Consider the following 21,089-nt stretch of genomic DNA (forward strand, 5'->3'; position numbering starts at 1 on the left):
ATTTCCCATTCCTCTGTCCTGCTGTCTCTTAGCGCAGCTCGGCCCTAAAACCATAGAGAATACTCAAGAATTCCAGGACCAGAGTCTCTTCCGGTCCCATACAATACTCCATTGGTTGGTTGTCGGCTAAGAGCCCGCCTCATTGCGCTCATCTAGTACAATAGGAATTGAAAGAAGATAGCTGCTATCTGATTGGCTGACGGTCCTGTCTCTCAAGTTGGAGGCGTTCTGACCTAGTTGCTGGGGGCGTAATGCGTTGACCTGTCCGAGAACGGTACTTTCTGCAGATGCAGAAGCGTTCCGCGTTTTGTGTCTCTTGGAATTACGTTAGTTTTTGGATTTTTATGTTTCTTATGACGCAAGCAGGTGCGATCCTTTAGGGGTGTCTCCGTTTGTAAACGAATACCCAGATAACATTTGCTACTGAGTTTAATCCGCTTTGTAAGCATCAGGTTATCCCATGTGGGCGTCTGGTACGTGTGGAAATTTAATAGACGCGCAGAACAGAACATTTGTAGACCACCTGAACAAATAAATCAGCACCCGTATTAGAGTCGCAAATTGCTTATACGGGCGGTGATTTATTATTTACTATTTATTAGTAGTGTTCTGAAGAAGAAATACGGGGATACATATGCAGTCGGTTTTAAGTTTATGAGTGGCAAGGTTGATATATATTGGCCGTATTCCCTACTGGTCTATTCACCAGCCAAAAGTCCTCTATGATGTCACTCTACGTACAGGATTATTCACTTAACTCTAGCCTTTGCCCTTTCCTTACCTACTATCCCCTCTTTCCCTGAGTCAGCCCCCACTTATTTCCCTTAAAGGTAAGTTTAAACATTTAAAAAACTATCTTAGAGGGTACGCTTGGTTATTTCTAATCTTAACCAGACTATCCCTTGTAGGAAGTCTATTCTTACCACCAGTTATAAATATTTCAAAATATTGTTGGAGATACATATTAATTTTTGGCAGAATCTTTAAACTGCCCTTGAAGGTAATATGATCGGTCCTATACCTAAACTTACCTTTGTGTTAGGAAATTCTTGATGTGATTTTAGATTGAATTTCAGTGTCGGAAAGCAATGACAAGATCTGGTAGGTTAAAGCTGATAAACCAGGTAACACATAAAAAAGAAAATAATCTTGAATTTTGAAGATGAACTAAGTTGTAATATTTTGCAACTTGTTTTTTTTTCTTCTTAACACCATATTAGTGGTCATGGTTTTGCAACTCGTTTTGAAAAACAATGCGAGAAGAGAAAGAGAAAACAAACTGTTTGTTGGAAATATTAAAGTCTTTCATGTAGCTAAAATTTTTCCTGTAGCTAATATTATTAAGATAGGCTGAGCAGTTTTTATTTCAATACATTTCTTGTACTTGGATGGGAGAATCAGCTATAACAAACGCAGTCTGGCATCAACAGCATATTAATAATTTTGTCAGTATAGACTAAAAGAGTCCTCATGGGAATTACTTACTGGCAAAGGATTTAGAAAACAAACACATCTGCAGAGATTCAGCTGAACCATTAATAGGCCTCTATAGCCTTTGGCGTTTTCTAAAATCAGGTAATTAGTGAAATGGCCCACCTAATGCGTCGTGTATCAAAGGCAGCTGCCTCCTTTTTGCTAGTGTTGAAAATGAAATTATATTAATTTTTCTGAAAACATAATAAAGTATGACTTTCCTTTAAATGACAAATGCTTTGAGAGTAGTGACCTTCTATTCTGCATCCTAAATGCATTTTATTCCTGTGTAGCTGTGTTTTGCTTGCTTGTCTTTTAAATGTTTCAGTGTTTGAACATTCACTTGAGCGATATTTAATCATCACAATTGGTCAGGGTTGATTGCAGTTACAGAAACAGGACCTTGATGTTTTTAGTTTTGATTTTTACCATTTTCAAATCCATCCAGTTTACATTGTGTAATTAGTAGACTTTTATAGATCTGTTTCCTGTCCTAATTGAAGCAAATTGTTACAAATCATTTTTCAGTCTCTTCTAGTTTACGAAAAACAGATTTACTCTGATGGTCAAAAATATGATAGTATTTCTGTCTCATTTGAAGGCCTAGGGTTTGTGTCTAGGCAGAAGTTACTAAGTATGTCCCCTTATAACTAAATGATGTTTGAAGCTGGTGGTAGAAATGAAAGTCTCTGCAGTCAACGTAAAATTTAAGAATTTTAATGAAATTAGAAAAGGAAAAAGTAACCTCTATACTTGCTACTCTATGACAGCATTTACCCCAATGTTGATCTGGTAGAGCAGGGTGTGAAAACATCCAGTGGGATAATTTTTTTTTACCTCATAGCGTCTAGCACCAACTCATCCAGGCATTGGCTCTAAACTCATCTAGTCATCTAGTCTTGGCATCCCCAATTTCCCTCTCCAAATTGTTTATCCTATTTAAGTCCATATTGGAAGCTTATAGAAAATGAACCTAATCAAGGAAGCAAACACTGTTACTGAAAAGGAAGCAGAAAAACTTCAGTGGCAAATAAGATGGCTGTTCATTTCATTTGGTGTTTCACTAGATTGGTGACCTCAGTAATGGCATGATTATATTTTTCTGAGGCTGACTTGAATTCCACCAGATGCTTCTCATAACTTTTGATGGCTGCTTGAAGCTGTGTTTTTTCCACTGCTCCCAGGATGGCACGGACAATCATATCTATGCCAAGGCCAAGAACAGCAACTCCAATACTACCAAGGAGAGAAGCACCAATTTGAGCTAACACAGTGACCAGCTTGTTAATTATGCCAGTTGTGATATTTGAGCCCACAAGTTTAACAGCGACTGCACTGGCTGCAGATGTAGCTTCTCCCAGGATGACCGAAATAACCTTTTGCACTATTGCAATTTTCTCTGTTTCCCTTTCCTTAATATCCTGAAGCTTTCTATAGAGGGTTGGCTCTAGCTTGTCTTTTAGTGCTTCATCAACCTTTTGCAATTCCTTTTGGATTTTCATAATGGCTTGGATGATGATATCACAGTTTTCTTTGATGGTCCCATCTCTTTTCATCTCAATGAAGGCCAGCCTGCACCCCAAGTGCGTATTTAGAACCTCAGTCAGCTTATTGGTGACATCGAAGCTGTCAGATAAGCAATCAAGGAGCTGTTGGTGAAGACGATTTACTTCTTGCCGCCTCTTTGGGTTCTCTGGGTAGAGGAAGTCACTTTGGGCCATATTTCCAATATGATCGCTGAAAAATAAAATGGTAAATTTTTACTGAAAGTCTTAAAAAACGTCTGCTAACTGCGTAGAAGGGACTAGGAAATCTTTTTCTTCATGCATAGCAAAGAAGCAAGATGCTGTGTAAGGAGAATTCCTCAGAACACTCAAGTTTTTTTTTTTTTTTTTTTTTTAGAGAGAGTCTCACTCTGTTACCCAGGCTGGAGTGCAGTGGCGTGATTTTAGCTCACTGCAACCTCTGCCTCCCAGGTTCTAGCAATTCTCCTGCCTCAGCCTCCTGAGTAGCTGGGATTACAGGCACACACCACCATACCCAGCTAGTTTTTTGTGTTTTAGTAGAGACGGGGTTTCACTGTGTTGCCCAGGCTGGTCTCCAACTCCTGAGCTCAGGCAGTCCACCCCCTCGGCCTCCCGAAGTGCTAGGATTACAGGCATGAGTCACTGTGCCCAGCCTCAGCAGGTTCTTTAAAACAGTTATTGTTACGAAATTTGGAGTCAGTGTATGGAAAATGTAGGCAACATAATACAACCCTTTGAAGGATAAATTAAGGTATTAGATTTTGTGGTGGTGGGAAATATTCATGTTTATCAGGCATCTGTTTATTAATAAGCATGATTATTTCTAGGTAATATTTAATAACTTTTATTTGAAACAGACCCCAATTTGAAATGCTTAGCTCTTGATTACTAGTGCTCCTTAGTTTCTCCAACCCCTAGTCATCACATTGACCACACCTACCGACTGATTTCTCTGAATTTACAGGGCTGTTTTTTGTGTTTCAATACTTGGTTATTTTCACTTAAAATATTCAAATTACTTTATATTTCTCTATAGGCAAGTTATTTGTTTTCTAAACCTAAGGGATATCCAAAGGCAACATATATATCATGCTAGAATCTTTAAATAATTTTTTTCTTGTGATAAGAGTATATACTCAAGACTTTTTGGATTAAAATTTCATGTGAGGAGAAGGTAGGAACTATAAATACAAAAATTAGTCAGGCGTGGTGGTGCACGCCTGTAATCCCAGCTACTCTGGAGACTGAGGCAGGAGAATCACTTGAACCGGAGGTGGAGGTTGCAGGGAGCCAAGATGGTGCCACTGCACTCCAGCCTGGGCAACACAGCGAGACTGTCTCAAAAAAAAAAAAAAAAAAAAAGTAGTGAGAGTACATCATAGAATGAATAAAATAACTTGACAGGAGACTTCAGCATTTGTTCTTTTGGCCCATGGTACCATTTAGAGAAAACAGTCATGTTCTTCTGTGTTTATTTGGGTGAAAAATCTAAATTTGAGCCAGTAAGAGCACGATGCTACTCAATATGCATACTTTGAGTAGCCTTTCTATGTGGCTGGCACTTTTTAAAAAAATTAAACTCGAGAGAAAAGAGAGAAAAAATGGAGTTCTCTATGCATATCCATGTGGAATCTGGCACAGTCTCTTTTTAAGTAAACAACATCGTAATTAACTTGGACCCTATGTCTTCTAGCACCACAGTTCTTATTCTGCTTAAGGGGAACCTCAGAAGCATGGAATGAAGGAATGAAGATGTTTTTCTTTCAAGAAAGTAAACCTGAAAATAACCTATCCTCCAAATCATATGGATATAATTTGGAAACGGAAAAGGGAAAATTTTTCTGAAATTGTTTAGAAACATAAATAACCATGTATGTTGTTAGATTTAGAAAAATGCACTGGAACCTCCTGGCAAAATAAACTACCATGGTCAGAAATTCATTTTTATCCTTGATTCAAATCCAGCACACATGCACATATATACAGGCAGGCACATGTGTAACAGACACACATTTCCACAAAACAATACTTAGAAAATCTCTAATCCAATTCCCTTTAAATAAATTGCTTGTTGAGGATCCAGTAAATATTCTTTAAACACACAATGGGTTGCAAACTGTAATTTGATAAGCACAGATTTGGACTTTGAATTTTATTTTTTCTTCTAGTAATTTTCCATTAAATGTTTGTCTTTTTTGACTCCCGGTTTTCAGATCTCATTATGAAGTGAAAACTCTAGTTTCTGACTGACAGAAGAAAATTAGCTATATTCCTCTTCAGACAGTTAGGCGAGAGGAGTTTCCTTATCCTGAAAAAGTTGAAAATATATCTAGCAGCTATCATATGCCATTATATGAAGGCATAGTTTCCAGAAAAGGTGGGTGGTTTTATCTACCTCAAGATAAACAAATGGAGAAATGAACCTTCCTCCTGGATGGGAGGCAGAATGCTTCCAAGTGGTCGGCTCCTTTTCAGTTAACTCATTTTTTTAGCACAACTTCACAAATTAATCGTAGAATGTTTCTGAAAGACTGAACAGGTGAGCCTTATTTTTTTCAGGAAAAAAAAATAGAACTCTTCTCCCCCCAGTATTAAAACACCATAAAAACAAAAGAGTAAACAGTATGGTACAGGAACAAGAGTCAGTGAATTAATGGAACAAATTAGTCCCCAAAGCAGACTCTTCTATCCATTTAATAATAATAAATTGTAGACTCTCAAATCAATAATAATCAAAATTATTACTCCATAAATGGTTCTGAGTCATGGGCTAGACTTTGGAGTTAAAAATTAATAACAACGTTGGTAGTGTCATAATGTAGAAAATTAAATAATAGCTAGAAGAAAATGGATAATTTTCAAATATCTGTATGGAGAAGGACTTTATAAGCCTAAAACCAATGAAAAAAAAATCACATGCAAAAATTTGACTAATAAAGATGGCCAATGTAAAAAGAACTGAAAACAAGCTGGGGAAAATGCAAAAAAAGTACTGTTATTATTTTTAAAAAGCAGTGACAATCTAATATATAAATGAGCAAACAACCCTGAACAGAGTACAAAAAAATAGTGTCTAATAAAATGGTGGGAAAAGTTCAGTCTTACTAGAAATCAAAGTGTAAGACACTGTATGTTTTCAACTACTAATGTGTTTCCTCCTTTTAAGTAGTCATGCTCTTGCACTTGCGCTCTTACACTCTTCTTCATAGGATCTAGATATCAGTTCATGACTTTGTTCCAATAACGAGTTTGGCTAAGAAACGTTATGATGTGCTAAGAATTATGTTTCCCTTATAATGAAAAAGGACTTTTATTCTGAGTCAGACTTACCTTCCTAGCTTTTTTCCTAAGGGTAGGAAGCGGGGAGGGTTTTCTTCTGCTAACATATCTTCAGCAGGCCTGCCACCACACCTGCTCAGGTATGTCTGAGCTCCAGCTCTGAATACAGCTCCAGGTTATTTCTACACCCCAAATGAGATAAGGAGCACTGGGCAATTAGGAAGAGGAGAGGTGGGGATTGAAGGTGAAACCATTGAATTGTGTTTTGGATAGGTGAAGTTTGAAGAGCTTCGTGAAGAAGGCAATTGTTAATTCATTAACAATTCGTCTAGTATGTTAGTACTTAGCACGTGTAAGGTCATACGCTAGCACCACTCTGCAAACCATACAAAGGTGAAAAAGACATGGTCCTTGCTTTTTTGGAATTTCTAATCTAGTTAGGAAGTTAAGACAGATTTGTAACTATAATGTCAAGTTGAAAGTAATATGTTGTACAAAATTAACGGTATAGTTGGTATTTGACTTGTGCAAATCTGTTTTAAACAACCCATACTTTAATATATAATATATTGGCACTGTGGCCATATGGAGACATTTAGTCATCTAGTAAGGTTAACAATTTGTAAGCTTTCAAGTAGATATTCTTAAATATGTGCTTGACAGTTGAGGAGAGGTTGGGCACCACATGGAGAACCATAGTTGGCAGGGTGCAGTATTTTCATTATTGCTCTTAACAATTTAGTTCTGACTCCCAAAGCGATAACTCCACTCAGCAAAACAAAAGCCTTGCAATTACTTGGAGTCACCCTTCTTAAAGGTCAGAGTTGTTACTCATGCAAGCTTCAAGTGATATTTTACAAACAACCCATAATATTGGGCCCGAGAGGAGTTCTGTGCCATATATTTTCTCCATCTTATTCCATTTTCAGTGACGACCTGTCACTTTCAGAGATTGTGGCACCAGCAGCAAGTAGTATATTTAATCCAGCTCTGGTTACACCCATTCTATGATAAGTTTGAACTTTTACATAATTTGAATTATCACATGATGGTGCTTCCTGTCAGTGAAAAATTCCACTTGGGGAATTACCATCCACTTTTGTACAGAGTTTATGCTATTATTTGAATATTTTACTGTAGTTATCAATGAAATGGGCTCTGTAGTGCCCTGGAGCAACTGCTGGGGAACTGCCAGCCAGCAGGTGGAGCTCTTGGTCTCTGGGACTCCCGTTTTTCACCTGGGCCTTTGCTGGACTGGAGCAGCTGTGCTTTCTCTTGCTCTTCACATTTGGGATCTGGGTGGGTAAAATTTTATTTGATGACAGAGTTCTGTTGCTAAAACAAAGTCTGGAAACTTTTGACTTGTTATTTTATTAAAAAATGACAAAAACATCTGAAAGTGCTGATGCCATTGATCAGCACACCTTATGAAATGAAAATAGAGACAGAGGTTAGCTTGAGATGGATGCTTACTGCACCTAACCTTGTCACTTTTTTTGAATTGAGAAGTCAACATTTAAGATTAAAGAGCATATAAGATATGGTAGAAATATACTGATAATTGTATCTAAAAGTTAAGGTTTATTTAATGACACCATACAGTTGTTTTAGTTTTTCAGAAAAGGAACCACCTTACAAAATGAAAATGTATTGATCGTCATATGTTCAAATAAAACTTTTTAGGATACTTCGTGAATAACAGTAGTGCGTTGACTGTCAAGTGCTAGTGAACTTAGAAATTAATATCAAGATGATTAGAGAAAGCTTCATGGATAATGCAATATATGATTTGTGCTTTGATAGATGGTATATTATGGAGAAATTAAAAGTGAATGGTTTGGTAAAACAAATAATTTTTTAATATATACTTATTACCAGTAATATATAAACTTTTTTAAATAGAGGAGAAAAAACACCCATAAACCTACCATTTTATTTTTGATTTTTGTTATTCCTTTTCAAAATTTGTTTATATGCATAAGTATCTTTACAAATTTATCATAATAGTATAAGTAAAATTCATCATATTAATTTACTTAACACTTTACCCTATTTATAGTTTTTAAAATATTTTATTGGTTGCATATACTATTCCCTATCTTTACTGTAGTTTAATAAATCCAAAATTGTTTCACTATCACAAATAATATTCTAATGAACATCATGATACCCACAGATTTTTTTTACTCCATTATCTGGATTATTTCCTCAGCATAAATACCTAGAAGAATTACATAATTAGTGGCATAAGTAATGGAAATTAAATTTTTATTACTTTTGATCTGTATCGTAAACTGCATTCCAAAAGCTTTTTCTGTGCTACCGCAAATAAAGTTTTATAGTAGGATACTGGGTATCCTGCTGTAAATTTTTTACAATTTTTATTTTAGATTCAGGAGGTTCATATGCAAATTTGTTGCCTGACTATACTGTGTGTTGCGGAGGTTTAGGGTGTGAATGATCCCGTCATCCAGACACTAAGCATAGTGCTGGTATCTTTCCAAGTCAAAGATAGTCCTGCTTAAATATTGTTGATTTGCAAAGTGTAAGGTTAAATTTCAAAAAGAGAAGTTCTTGCCTGTTTGGAAATACAAACAAAATGTTTACGATGAAATGAAATGGTCTCTGAGATTTGCTCGCAAATCATCTGGAAAGAATAGTGGGGTAGGGTTACAGAGGAAAAAAGATTGGCCTTGTTTTGATAATTTTTAAAGCTGAGTTATGGGTACATGGGAGTTTATTATATTATTGTCTCCACCTCTGTGTATGTTTGAACTTTTCTTATAATAACAATTAAAAAAGAAAGAAAGGAAAATATGACCCCGTCTAAACCTCTGATGTTTAGTCATTAGTGCTCTCTGAGGTTTTACGTTTCTTCTTGCTGTCACTTTTCTTCACTGTCCAAATGGAGTTTTGCCATCATGCACAGTTCCCTTATTTGGGAGTGTGGAAATAGGGTATAGGTAAAATTAGGAGCTTTTCAGGAGAAAATAACAGCTTCTAACTAGTTCTGAGTCTCCTTTAATTCAAATAAAAACTGTGGCCTTTAATTAAAACAAAAATTGCTCATGATGTGATGATATACTTTCTGATATAAATTCTTTTAAAAAATGTTTCTGAGCAGAAAGAAGAATATTAAAGTAATTCATCCGCATTTATCAAGTGTTCACTGGTGAAACCTCTACTGTATCCCTTGAGGCATTTGAAAAAGACAGTGTTCCTTGCCCTCAAGATGATAACGGCCTGTTTGGAGACACACAGAAAATGCTCAGAGATATTTAGATAGAACATAATTTATGAAAGAGTATAAGTACTATACATTTACCAGTATTGGATTCCACATTCATTCTTTTGTGGCATAGAAGGAAATGGTACTATCCATATAAACTTCACACGTTCACACAGGTATCATTTTATCCTTAATCCTTCTTAAAATTGATGTCTTTACTGCTTCTCTTCCACTCTGACTTAGTCAGTCCTAGAAATTGTTAATTTTCTTCCTTCTCTGCTGTCTTCAGAGAAGGCACCAGGGAAGGTTCCTTCCAAATCACAAGGAACATGTCATGGGATCCTCTTATAACGAAGCTGCTTTTTTTTACTTTATTTTATTTATGGTTAGGATTCAAGACTGACGGGCTGTTTCAAATTCCTATTGAGAAACAGAGTATTATATCAATAGAAATATCCACGTTGCTTACCTTGCTGTGTTTCTGAGTTCCGTGGTCCCAGCAGTTGTTGAGGAGTATTGTTAATGTGCTTTTTCATCTGGTTTCCTCTGGATATTTCTGGTGGAATGTGATGACTTACAGACTTTGCTGGCCTCTGCTGGGTCCCTCTGCCTGTCTGGTTTATAGGCTATTTCTACGTGGCTTGGACCTCAGGATTCTTTTATCTCCTATTGATAAAAAAAAAAAACTTAGTTATATAAATTGAAAGACTAATAGTGTGTAAAACTTATTTTTAAATTTCTGTTCTTTAATGGACTTTTTATTTTTGAGAAGTGCTATATAACTGAGCTAATTCAATTCAGTAGAGAAGATGGCTCTTTGATTGCAGCTCTCAGATTTTGGGGTTTTATCTTGTCAACTGTTCCAGATATTAAGTTTCTGTTAGCTTCTGTTGCATTTGTACCTCTCACTGTTGCTGATTATTTAAATTCTCAAGAGACATAAATGCAGTTACTTGCATCCTATTTTTTTTTTCTTTTCTTTCCAGCTAGGAGTTCTCCTCTTTATCACTCTTTCTCTTCCTATGTTGGTGAATTGTCTTGACAGTATAAAAACCTTGAAGTCCAACTCGAGTCTTTTCTCCGAAAGCTCAGATCAGAGTTTTCCCTGCTGCTTCTTCCGGCTTCTGTCTTCAGACCTGTTAATTCCTCCACAGCAAAGACACCTGAGTCACAGGGAAATCACTCAGCCCCAGTGTAACTTAATGAAAGACAGCAGGCTTTACCCTCAGACAGTCCTGGTTTTGTGTACTCCAAGTACCACTTACTGGTCATGTAACCCTAAGAAAGTCACTTAGCCTCTCTAAGTTTTCCCATTGGTGTAATATGAGTATTAGTTAATAATTTATGGATTTTCAGAAGGTTTAAATGGGATAATGTTTATAAAGTAATTGCCATAGTGGCTGATATGTGGCAAAATCTTACGAAATGGTAGCTATTCATATATTAACAACAGTATCTCCTGGTGGAGGGGAGAGGAGAATGGGTGGGTACAGGATACAAATGCCAGACAGGCAGACAGGAGACCTTAAAATATAAAGATGCTGCCCAGTGATCCTAAAGAAGGGCTAAGTGGGGTCACTTTTCTACTTTTGTCCCAGTGGATCATCTTGCCTTGATGTATCCAGGGCCCCACCATGTACGGACGTGTGGCCAGTGTATCTGAACTAGGTATGGATGTTAAGTAGGATTTTAACAGATGTTTGGGGAGGATGGCGGTATAGAGGAGATAATACAGATGGAGGAAACACTGAGAGCAAAATTGTAGAACATTTTCAGGGAACAAAATCCGCCATGCTGGTGATACAAGGTGTAAGTGGGAGCAGTTAAGGGAACGTAAGTCATGGAAAATTGAAAACAGTTTGTAGATAGCCTTAAATGTCATGCTAGGAAATTGTATTTCATTCTGTAGGTAATAGTGAACCATTAAAAAATTTCTTTTTATTATGGGGCAATATTTGGAGGTTTGGATTTCAGGAAGGGTACATTATGTAAACTTGATTAGTAAGTATGGACAATAAAGCATGAGTCACCAATCCCATTACCTACAGTATCTAGAAAAAATATGTCTGTCTCTTACCCTGTCTTAAAACAGTTGCGTTTTGTTTCTGAAGAGGCTATTGTTGAAGAGTACCATTTAACCCACTTGTTCCTAAGGTGTTTGTTTCTCTCCTATTTCTACCCTTCTTAACATTTATTGCCTACTCATCCACTCCTTTCTCTCCTACCACATAGTAGCCTAAGTGGAGTTGCCAAAATTAGGGATAAACAGTAACAGCGCAAAAGAATTATTAGAGAAAAACTAGAAGCAATATTGACTTCATACGGAGCCCCCTCATCAACTTGAACTTCTTTTTTCTGCAATCAGTTTCTCAGGTTGAAAACTTGAACTTCTTAAATCTTTCTTGACTACTAAAGCCAGTATTGCCATCAAATCAGTAGTCAGAACTGAACTGTAGGAAGGAGGCAAATTTTCTTAGTGTAGATCTTGGAGTCAGGGTGGTTTTAGGGAATCAGGAAGGCTGATTTGACAAGTTTCACTGCTGGATTGACAGTGGTGGGAAATGAGAGTGAAAGCAATAATATCTCCAAACTTATCTGCATGTAGCTCTCACTTGATAGTTTCTTTTATTTAGAATGCTTTATTTTCCCCTTTATTCTAAAGCTCATCCCCTTCTTTTCCTAAAAAACTCTGCTCAAAAAGCATATATTCCATGATCCTGAATAACCTGCCTGATTCAGTTATGATTGTTTCAACAATTCGCCAGCACTTATGAATGTTGCTCTTAAAAAAAAATCAAGCAAACCTAAAAATAATCACCTTTTTGACCCAATAGCCTCCTTTATCTCTCTTTTCACAGTTAGACTTCCCAATTGGGTAGTGTACATGCATTGCCTCTACTTCATTTTCTCCATCAATTTTCCAGTATTTATAATCTAGCTTCTGCACATATTCCTGCCTCTTGCAAAATTGCTTTTCTAGCATTGCCAATGACATTGTAATGAGTAAACATAATAATTTACAATGTTTATCATACTTGCGACATTTGAAATTGCTGATCAGGTCTTTACATTTTCTTTTTCTTTTCTTTTCTTTTATCTTTTTTTTGAGACAGAGTCTCACTCTGTTGCCCAGGCTGGAGTGCAGTGGTGCCATCTTGGCTCACTGCATCCCCTGCCTCCCAGGTTCAAGCAATTCTCGTGTCTCAGCCTCCCAAGTAGCTGGGATTACAGATGTGTGCCACACCCAGCTGATTTTTGTACTTTTTAGTAGAGACGGGGTTTTGCCAAGTTGGGCAGGCTGGTTTCCAACTCCTGGCCTTAAGTGATCTGCCTGCCTTGGTCTCCCAAAGTGTTGGGATTACACTAAAATAAAATACTTAAATATAAATACTTAAATATAAATCTAACAATATATGAGCCACCATACCCGGCCAATTTTTCATTTTTTCTTTAATGGATATACTTTTGGTATCATACATATCAAAGGACTAATCAGCTAACCAAAAATTACAAGATTTTCTTCTGTTTTATGGTTTTATGTTTTTATATTCATGTCCCATTTTGCATTAATTTATGTATGTATATGGTATGACATAAAATCAAGCTTTATGTCTTTGCATATGGGTATCAGGCTTTTCCAGCACCATTCGTTGAAAAACGCTAAACTTTCTTTTTTTGTTGTTATTTCTTTTTTGTGTATGTTTTTCTTTATTTCTTCTAAAAAAAAAAAAAGGATACATGTGCAGAACATGCAGGTTTGTTACGTAGGTATACACGTGCCATGGTGGTTTGTTGTACCTATTGACCCATCCTTTAAGTTCCCTCCCCTCACCCCCTACTCCCCAACTGGCCCTGGTGTGTGTTGTTTCCCTGTCTGTGTTCATGTGTTCTCATTGCTCAACTCGCACTTATGAGTGACAACACGCAGTGTTTGGTTTTCTGTTCCTGTGGTAGTTTGCTGAGGATGATGGCTTCTAGCTTCATCCATGTCCCTGCAAAGGACATGATCTCATTCCTTTTTATGGCTGCATAGTATTCCATGGTGTATATGTGCCACATTTTCTTTATCCAGTCTATCATTGATGGGCATTTGGGTTGGTTCCAAGTCTTTGCTATTATAAATAGTGCTGCAATAAACATACATGTGCATGTGTCTTTATAGTAGTGTGATTTATAATCCTTTGGGTATATACACAATAATGGGATTGATGGGTCAAATAGTATTTCTGGTTCTGTATCCTTGAGGAATTGCCATACTGTCTTCCACAGTGGTTGAACTAATTTACATTCCCGCTAACAGGGTAAAAGCATTCCTATTTCTCCACACCCTTGCCAGCATCTATTGTTGACTTTTTAATAATCTCCATTCTGACTGGCATGAGATGGTATCTCACTGGTATTTCTCTGATGATCAGTGATGTTGAGCTTTTTTCTTTTTTCATACATTTGTTGGTCGTGTAGAGGTCTTCTTTTGAGAAGTGTCTGTTCATATCCTTTGCTCACTTTTTGATGGGGTTGTAAATTTAAGTTCCCTGTAAATTATGGATATTAAACCTTTATCATGTAGGTAGATTGCAAAAAATTTCTCCCATTCTGTAAGTTGCCTGTTCACTCTGATGATAATTTCTGTTGCTGTGCAGAAGCTCTTTAGTTTAATTAGATCCCATTTGTCAATTTTGGCTTTTGTTTCAATTGTTTTTGGCATTTTTGTCGTGAAGTCTCTGCCCATACCTATATCCTAAATGGTACTGCCTGTGTTTTCTTCTACGGTGAAAACACCTAAACGTTCTATATTAAATTGCCTTTGCATCTTTGTTAAAAATCAACTGACCGGCCAGGCATGGTGGCTCATGCCTGTAATCCCAGAACTTTGGGAGGCCAAAGTGGGCAGATCACGAGGTCAGGAGATCGAGACCATTCTGGCCAACATGGTGAAACCCCGTCTCTACTAAAATACAAAAAAATTAGCCAGGTGTGGTGGTGCGCACCTGTAGTCCCAGCTACTTGGGAGGCTGAGGCAGGGGAATTGCTTGAATCCGGAGGGGCGGGGGTGGAGGTTGCAGTGAGCTGAGATCGTGCCACTGCACTCCAGCCTGGTGACAGAGGAAGACTCCATCTCAAAAAAAAAAAAAAAAAAAAAAAAAAAAAATCAATTGACCACATTTGTGGGTCTTTTTCTAGACTTTCTATTCTGTTAGGTTCATCTACATATCACATCACCAATACCATACTGTCTCAATTACTGTAGTATATCTTAATATTAGATTGTATGAGTCTTCTAGCTGTTCCTTTAGAAAAATCTTTGTCTATTCTTGTTCCTTTACATTTACATATATATTCTAGAATTCACTGTTCTATATCTATAAAGAATCTTGATGGCATTTTTATTGTGATTGCATTAATTCTGTGGAGCAATTTGGGAAAAATTGACATCTTAACTACATAAGTCTTCCAATCCATGGACAGAGTTTGAGTTGACATCTTTGCTTTATAGGGTCTTTCAATTCATGGACAGAGTTTGTCTCTCCATTTACTTACATTTTCTTTGATTTTTTTTTTTTTACTTCAGAATTTTTTTAAAATCTTAGTGCACAGATTATGCACATATATTCTTAGGTTTATATTTAAGATTTTATTGAGAGAGTATTATAAATGATACTTATAAAAATGATTGGTTCCCTATTGTTCATTCCTAGTGAATAGAAAACAGTGGATATTTGAATGCTGACCTTGCATCTGCTAAAATTACTAATAGCTCTAAGAACTTTTGTGTAGATTCCTTGGGATTTTATATGTAGATATCATGTCTACAAACAGAGGTAGTTTTATTTCTTCCTTCTCAATTTGAATATTTTCTTTTTCTTGTCCTACGTCACTTTCTAAGATTTCCAGTATGATATTAAATAGAACTGGTGAAAGTGGACATACCTGACTAATTCCTGGTCCTGAGGGGTAACAATTAGTCTCTTATTATGTTAGCTGTGGTTCTTTGTAAGAGCCCTCTATGATTAAGGAAGTTTTCTTATATTCCTAGTTTGCTAAGAATTTTAATTATGAATGGATATTGAATATTTAAAAATGCCTTTTCTGCATCTACTGATGTGATCATGTGGTTTTTCTTGTTTAGTTTGATTTTTTAATGTTGAACCAACTTTACATTTTTGGGATACACCTTAAATTGGGTGCGATGTATTATTCTTTTTATACATTTTTGGATTGGATTTGATGATATTTTGTTGAGGATTTTTATGTGTATGTTCTTAAGGAATATTGGTCTAGAGTTTTCTTATTTTTCTACAATGGTAGCCTTATAAAATGAGTTGAGAAATATTCTCTTGTGGACTTTGGGAGGCTGAGGTGGCTGGATCACGAGGTCAGGAGACTGAGACCATCCTGGCTAACACAGTGAAACCCTGTCTCTACTAAAAATACAAAAATAAATTAGCCAGGCATGGTGGCGGGCGCCTATAGTCCCAGCTACTCGGGAGGCTGAGGCAGGAGAATGGCATAAACCTGGGAGGCGGAGCTTGCGGTGAGCCGAGATCAGGCCACTGCACTCCAGCCTGGGGGACAGAGCAAGACTCCATCTCAAAAAAAAAAAAAAACAAAATGAATTAGTCTCCCTTTCTGTTTTCTGGAGGATATTGTGTAGAATTGTTATTCTTTTTTAAATGATTGTTTGAATTCACCACTGAAACCATCTGTGTCTTGAATTTTCTCTTCTAGAAGGTGTTTAACTACAGATACAATTTCTTTAAGAAAAATAGGTTTATTCAAGTTTTCTGTTTCTACTTGGGTGAGTTTTCATAGCTTGTGTCTTTGAAGGAATGGGTCTATTTCATTTAGATTGTTGAATTTGTGCACACAGAGTTGTTAATAGTGTTCTCTCATTATCCTTTTTATGTCTGTAGGGTCAGTAGTGACATCTCATTCTTTATGTTGGTAATTTGTGTTCTCTCTCCTTTTTTTTGGTCAATCTGTCTTGAAGTTTAACAATTTTATTGGTTTTTCTTTTCAAAGAAACACCTTTTAGTTTTATTGGATTTTGTCTATTTTTTCTGTTTTGAATTTCACTGATTTCTACTCTTTATTTCCTTTTGCTTACTTTGAATGTTTCCTCCTTCTTTTCTAACTTAAGATAGAAGTTAAAATTATTCATTTTATATCTTCATTTCTAATATAAACACTTAATCTACAGATTTCTCTCTAAGCACTGCTTTAGTTTCATCCCACAGATTTTGATATATTTTCATTTTCATTCAGTTCAAAATATTTTCTATATTTTTGTGACTTTTTTGATTATTTAAGGGTGTGTTAATTTATAATATTTTGTAGTTTTTCGTGTATCTTCTTTGTTGACTTCTATTTTAATTCTATTAAGAGAACATTTATTGTCTTTTATATATATCAGAAAAGCTGCTGGAATTTTTTATTGGAATTGTGTTGTTTTTATAAATTAATTTGAGGAATACTGACATCTTAGCAATATTGACTGTTTTGGTCCATTAACAATATATATCTTTCTATTTATTTAGGTCTTCCTTAATTTTTCTCAGCAATGTTTTACAGTTCTAAGTGTAGAGATATTTCATCTCTCTTGTCAGATTTATCTATAAATATTTCATATTTTTAATGATATTGTAAAAGTCATTGTTTTAATTTTAATTTCTGATTTTTATTTTATTGCTAATATATGGAAATACAATTGATTTTGTACATTTGATCTTGTATTTTTCAACCTTGTGAAACTTAGTTATTGGTTCTAGAAATGCATATTTAATGTAACTATTGATATGCTTAGATTAAGTGTAACATTTATTATTAGTTTTCTGTTTTTCTGTTCTGTTTTTAAAATTTCTCTGTTTTCCTTTTCAAGCCATCTTTTGAGTAATATAAGTAGTTACTTAAATAATTGTGAAGTTTCATTTTAATTTGCCTATTGACCAAAATCTGTATTAGTATCCTAGGGCTGCTATCACAAATTACCACAAACTTAGTGATTTTAAACAACAGAAATGTACCCTCTCAGAGTTCTCAAGGCTGGAAGGCTGAAGTCAAGCAGGCCCTTGCCCCTCTGGGGGCTCTGAGGGAGAATCCATTCCTTGCCTCTTCCAGCTCTGGTGGCCATCATCAGCCCTGCATGTGGGGCCACATCACCCCCATCTCTGCTTCCATGGCCCCATTGTTTCCTGCTCTGTTTTCAGTGGCTACTCTAGAGATTATAATATACTTCCACACTTCACACAATCTGCTTAGAATTAATATTTTATCACTTCAAGTGAAATCAAGAAGTCTTTCAGCTACATAAGTCTCCTTACCCTCTCTCCTTTATGATGTAATTGTCATATACATTGCGTCTACGTGCATTGAAAATCCCAGCAGTGCTATTTTTTGGTTATAATTTTTGCTTCTTTCTGTGGTCTGCCACCCACTATTTGATTCCCAGGGGTCCCCTTTCCTGGTGTTCTGGCTGGAAAACAGTTTCAGCTCTTCCCATTGCAACTGGTTCTTATCTTGGGGCAAAGCAGTGAGAGAAAGGAGCCTGTAAGATCACTACCACCATCCCTGCATGACAGTTGCTTCTGCCCAGGGTAGAGTGGGAAGAGTGAAAAGGGGTCCACCCCATAAGGACAGCCTTTTCACTGCCAGTTGGCAGGGGCGGGGGCAAAGGACTGACTGACCTCTGCTGTGCTTGTAAGATGTGTATGGGGGTGGGGTGAGGAGTAGGGGATGGGGGTGGGTGGCACTGCTGTTACTTCCTAGCACTTGAAGTCAGAAGTGTTTGGGGCTGCCTCCTGCTCATGACTAGTTGAGGGCAGACAGAGGGCTAGGTCGGTGGGGGTGGGGGGCTACCATTTTGCTGCCGGCAACTAGATCAAAAGGGATCTACCTGGCAGAGGCCCCTGCTCCTGATTTGCTAGGCAGAGTAGGTTTTTTTTGGAGCTCTCCCTGTTTGGGCATGTTCACAGTTCTAATTCCAGGCAGTCCTAGAGCCCAAGGTGGGATATATAGGAAGGAGGAAAAGACAAACAACAACAACGACAACAAAACACCCACCCTCAAACAAAAAGTCAGAGAGCTTCATTGCTTTGTTGTCCTTTCAATGCCGTACTCCCTACTTCCTTGGTCTTTTGTCATCTAGCTTTCAGCATTATCTGATAGGGATTTTATATATTCAGTTCAGATTTTTAGTTGTAATCAGTAGGAAAGATTGGATGGAGTGTGCTTAGTCTACCTTAACTGGAACCAGAGACCCTCTATGTAATTTGTAAAGATTTATCCAATATTTTTCACTACACTAAATAGTTATCAAGGGTAATATCCTTGAGTGTAGTGTAATTCAGTATGTGAATCTATCCATATATTTGGGATCCAGCATACAGTATTTGATATGTGGTATAAATTCAGTGATAAAACCCTGTTCTACTCTGTTTTAATTATTTTTGTGATTTTTTTAATTGAAGCAAAGTATCATTTTTGTTTTAATGTTTGTATAGCTTTCCTGCACTTGGCAGGAGTTATCCTCATATTTAGACTATACTTTCAGTTTTTTATGGTTGCCAAATCGACTTTTAGTTTTCATTGGGATTACTGCTTTGCTTTGCAGTGCTGAAACTTCTTTGTTGAAGAAATGTCTTCAGAGTCAGAAAAGGATAAAGAGAGACTGATTCAAGCTGCCAAAATGTTCTTCTTTCATGTACAAGATTTTGCTTCTGTCACAAACACACTGACTGAGTTGTTTAACCGCAGTATGAATACTCAAATCCTTTTGATGGCTGTGAAAAACAATAGTAACATTAAGGATTTTTTTGAGCAAATGCTCAAAATTTTTAAGGAGATGCAATCTGTAGTGGATGCAAAACATGACAAAATTCAAAAGGAGTCTTTAGGTTCCAAGGTTGCAATGGCCATGTACTCTGTGTTTCAGAAGGGTACCAATGTAGAGGAGTTGCATCAGTCAGCTAAAGAAGTGTTCAAAAGTGCCCATACACCAGTCATCATCTCTGCGCTAAACAGCAGTAACATCCTTGGGAGTTTGGAATCTTCTCTTTCACACTTGATGAAATTCCCCATCATGAATCTTCAATTAAGTGACTTCTATACAGAAGACACCAAAGAGCAATCAGATGTCACCACATCTGAGAGAAGCAGGAGTCCAGATTCTTCCAAAACCACTATGATAGACACCTTGAAAAAACTGCAGGATGCACTAAAAACTGAGGATTCCAAAAATCCCATAGAGTCAGCAGCAGATTTGTTGGAACAAATTGTCAAGGCTATGGGACCAATCTTAGAGATTCTCCAAAAAGCCATAAAGACTATGGAAATGAATATTTCTGTGTTTAAGAAAGCCAGTGACAAGTAGGGATACAACAGAACTGTTCATTTCTGTCAGGAAACTAATTCAAGTCTTATGGTTTTTCATAGTGGTTTCTAAGATCTTTTGGTGCCAAACATGGTATGTTAGAACATAAGTACACGAAAGTCATCTGGCAAAACATTTACCTGTAGTTTTGCTTTATTAAAATGAAAATAAATAATTATGAAAGCCTGTTTGAAATGTCAGTCACTAAGAAGAATATATTGTTGAGAAAAACAAGGTGGTATTACATTTGAGGATGTTTCTAAATATTATGTTTCATCTTAAAGCATAATTAAAACAACCCTAAAGTAGTTCCCACTCAACTATTCCATTTCCAGTGAGAAGTCCAGGTAAACTGTAAATGTTGTCATTAGATAGACAACCTAGGCCTGGGAAACAAAATAAACTCAATTTTTGTCACTCATATACCAATTTCTATATACTTCAGTACCTTGACGATCAGAAGCCATCACTAAATATTTTAGATACGATTCATTCATAAGTAAATAAGGACAGTGAATGAGCAATAGTAGACTTTTCTTGCTTATGTGAGTAAGACTAGAGCAGATAGTTCATTCTCATTTGTCTCCTTCCGAGGTCTTATGATTAGGAGATTAGAGGTGGAAAAATGGAGGTACTCTAGCCTTTCACAAAGAAAAGATTTTCACAGAGAAAACACTTGCAGAAGTAGAATATCTGAGATGTGTTTGTATTTAAAGAGATGAGATAGGACAATATCTTTGTCTACCATAAGTCTTTGGTTCTCATGCATTGTAAATGAGTGTGTACTCCTAAGATTGGCCTTGAAGTTAACTATTTCACATGATACCTGATAGAAACTCTGTTGAGAATAGGAAAAGCAATGATAACTCCAAGCCAAAGTCATCATTGTAATTACTACTGTCATTTAAAATAAGGAATCCCTTCTCCATCCTCAGACAAATGGTAAGAATTTCAGAATGTTTGGTAGGGAGGGTCAAGTGGATTTTGACCATTACCAGAGCTTGGAGGTCCTGGAAAAAAGGATGAGTTTCAATACATTAACTCTCATTTTCTCTCCACAGCAAAGCTGAAATCTTGCTTATTTGTAATAGGTTTCTATTAAGAACTCTATTATTTTGAAGAGGATGTTAAATTGATTCATTTGCTGCCATCACCTCAGAAGAAATATACACACACACCCCCCCACACACACACCCACACACATACATATACACAC

At 36.6% G+C, this 21,089-nt stretch overlaps 2 protein-coding genes across 7 annotated transcripts; one reads left to right on the forward strand and one right to left on the reverse strand.

Moving 5' to 3' along the window:
* The first annotated feature begins 68 nt into the window (after positions 1–68).
* Positions 69–20,051, forward strand: C11H12orf60 (chromosome 11 C12orf60 homolog). 4 transcript variants are annotated; one of them, XM_050749496.1, is made up of 2 exons: positions 69–274; positions 19,115–20,051. In XM_050749496.1, the coding sequence occupies exon 2, from the start codon at positions 19,139–19,141 to the stop codon at positions 19,871–19,873; it is 735 nt and encodes a 244-aa protein (XP_050605453.1). In that variant the 5' UTR covers positions 69–274; positions 19,115–19,138; the 3' UTR covers positions 19,874–20,051. The 4 variants fall into 4 exon arrangements, with proteins under 4 accessions (XP_050605453.1, XP_050605450.1, XP_050605451.1 ...); XM_050749493.1 differs by having other exon boundaries at positions 270–366; XM_050749494.1 differs by lacking the exon at positions 69–274 and adding an exon at positions 384–473.
* SMCO3 (single-pass membrane protein with coiled-coil domains 3) lies at positions 1,341–12,209 on the reverse strand. Of its 3 annotated transcripts, none has more exons than XM_050749489.1 (3): positions 9,977–12,209; positions 6,330–6,460; positions 1,341–3,210 (listed from the first exon to the last, which is right to left on the reverse strand). In XM_050749489.1, the coding sequence occupies exons 2-3, from the start codon at positions 6,383–6,385 to the stop codon at positions 2,517–2,519; spliced, it is 750 nt and encodes a 249-aa protein (XP_050605446.1). In that variant the 5' UTR covers positions 6,386–6,460; positions 9,977–12,209; the 3' UTR covers positions 1,341–2,516. The 3 variants fall into 3 exon arrangements, with proteins under 3 accessions (XP_050605446.1, XP_050605447.1, XP_050605448.1); XM_050749490.1 differs by having other exon boundaries at positions 6,330–6,486; XM_050749491.1 differs by lacking the exon at positions 6,330–6,460 and having other exon boundaries at positions 9,977–10,022.
* Positions 20,052–21,089: the final 1,038 nt, after the last annotated feature.

Source organism: Macaca thibetana, chromosome 11, assembly GCF_024542745.1.
Source record: "Macaca thibetana thibetana isolate TM-01 chromosome 11, ASM2454274v1, whole genome shotgun sequence".
Taxonomy (NCBI): domain Eukaryota; kingdom Metazoa; phylum Chordata; class Mammalia; order Primates; family Cercopithecidae; genus Macaca; species Macaca thibetana.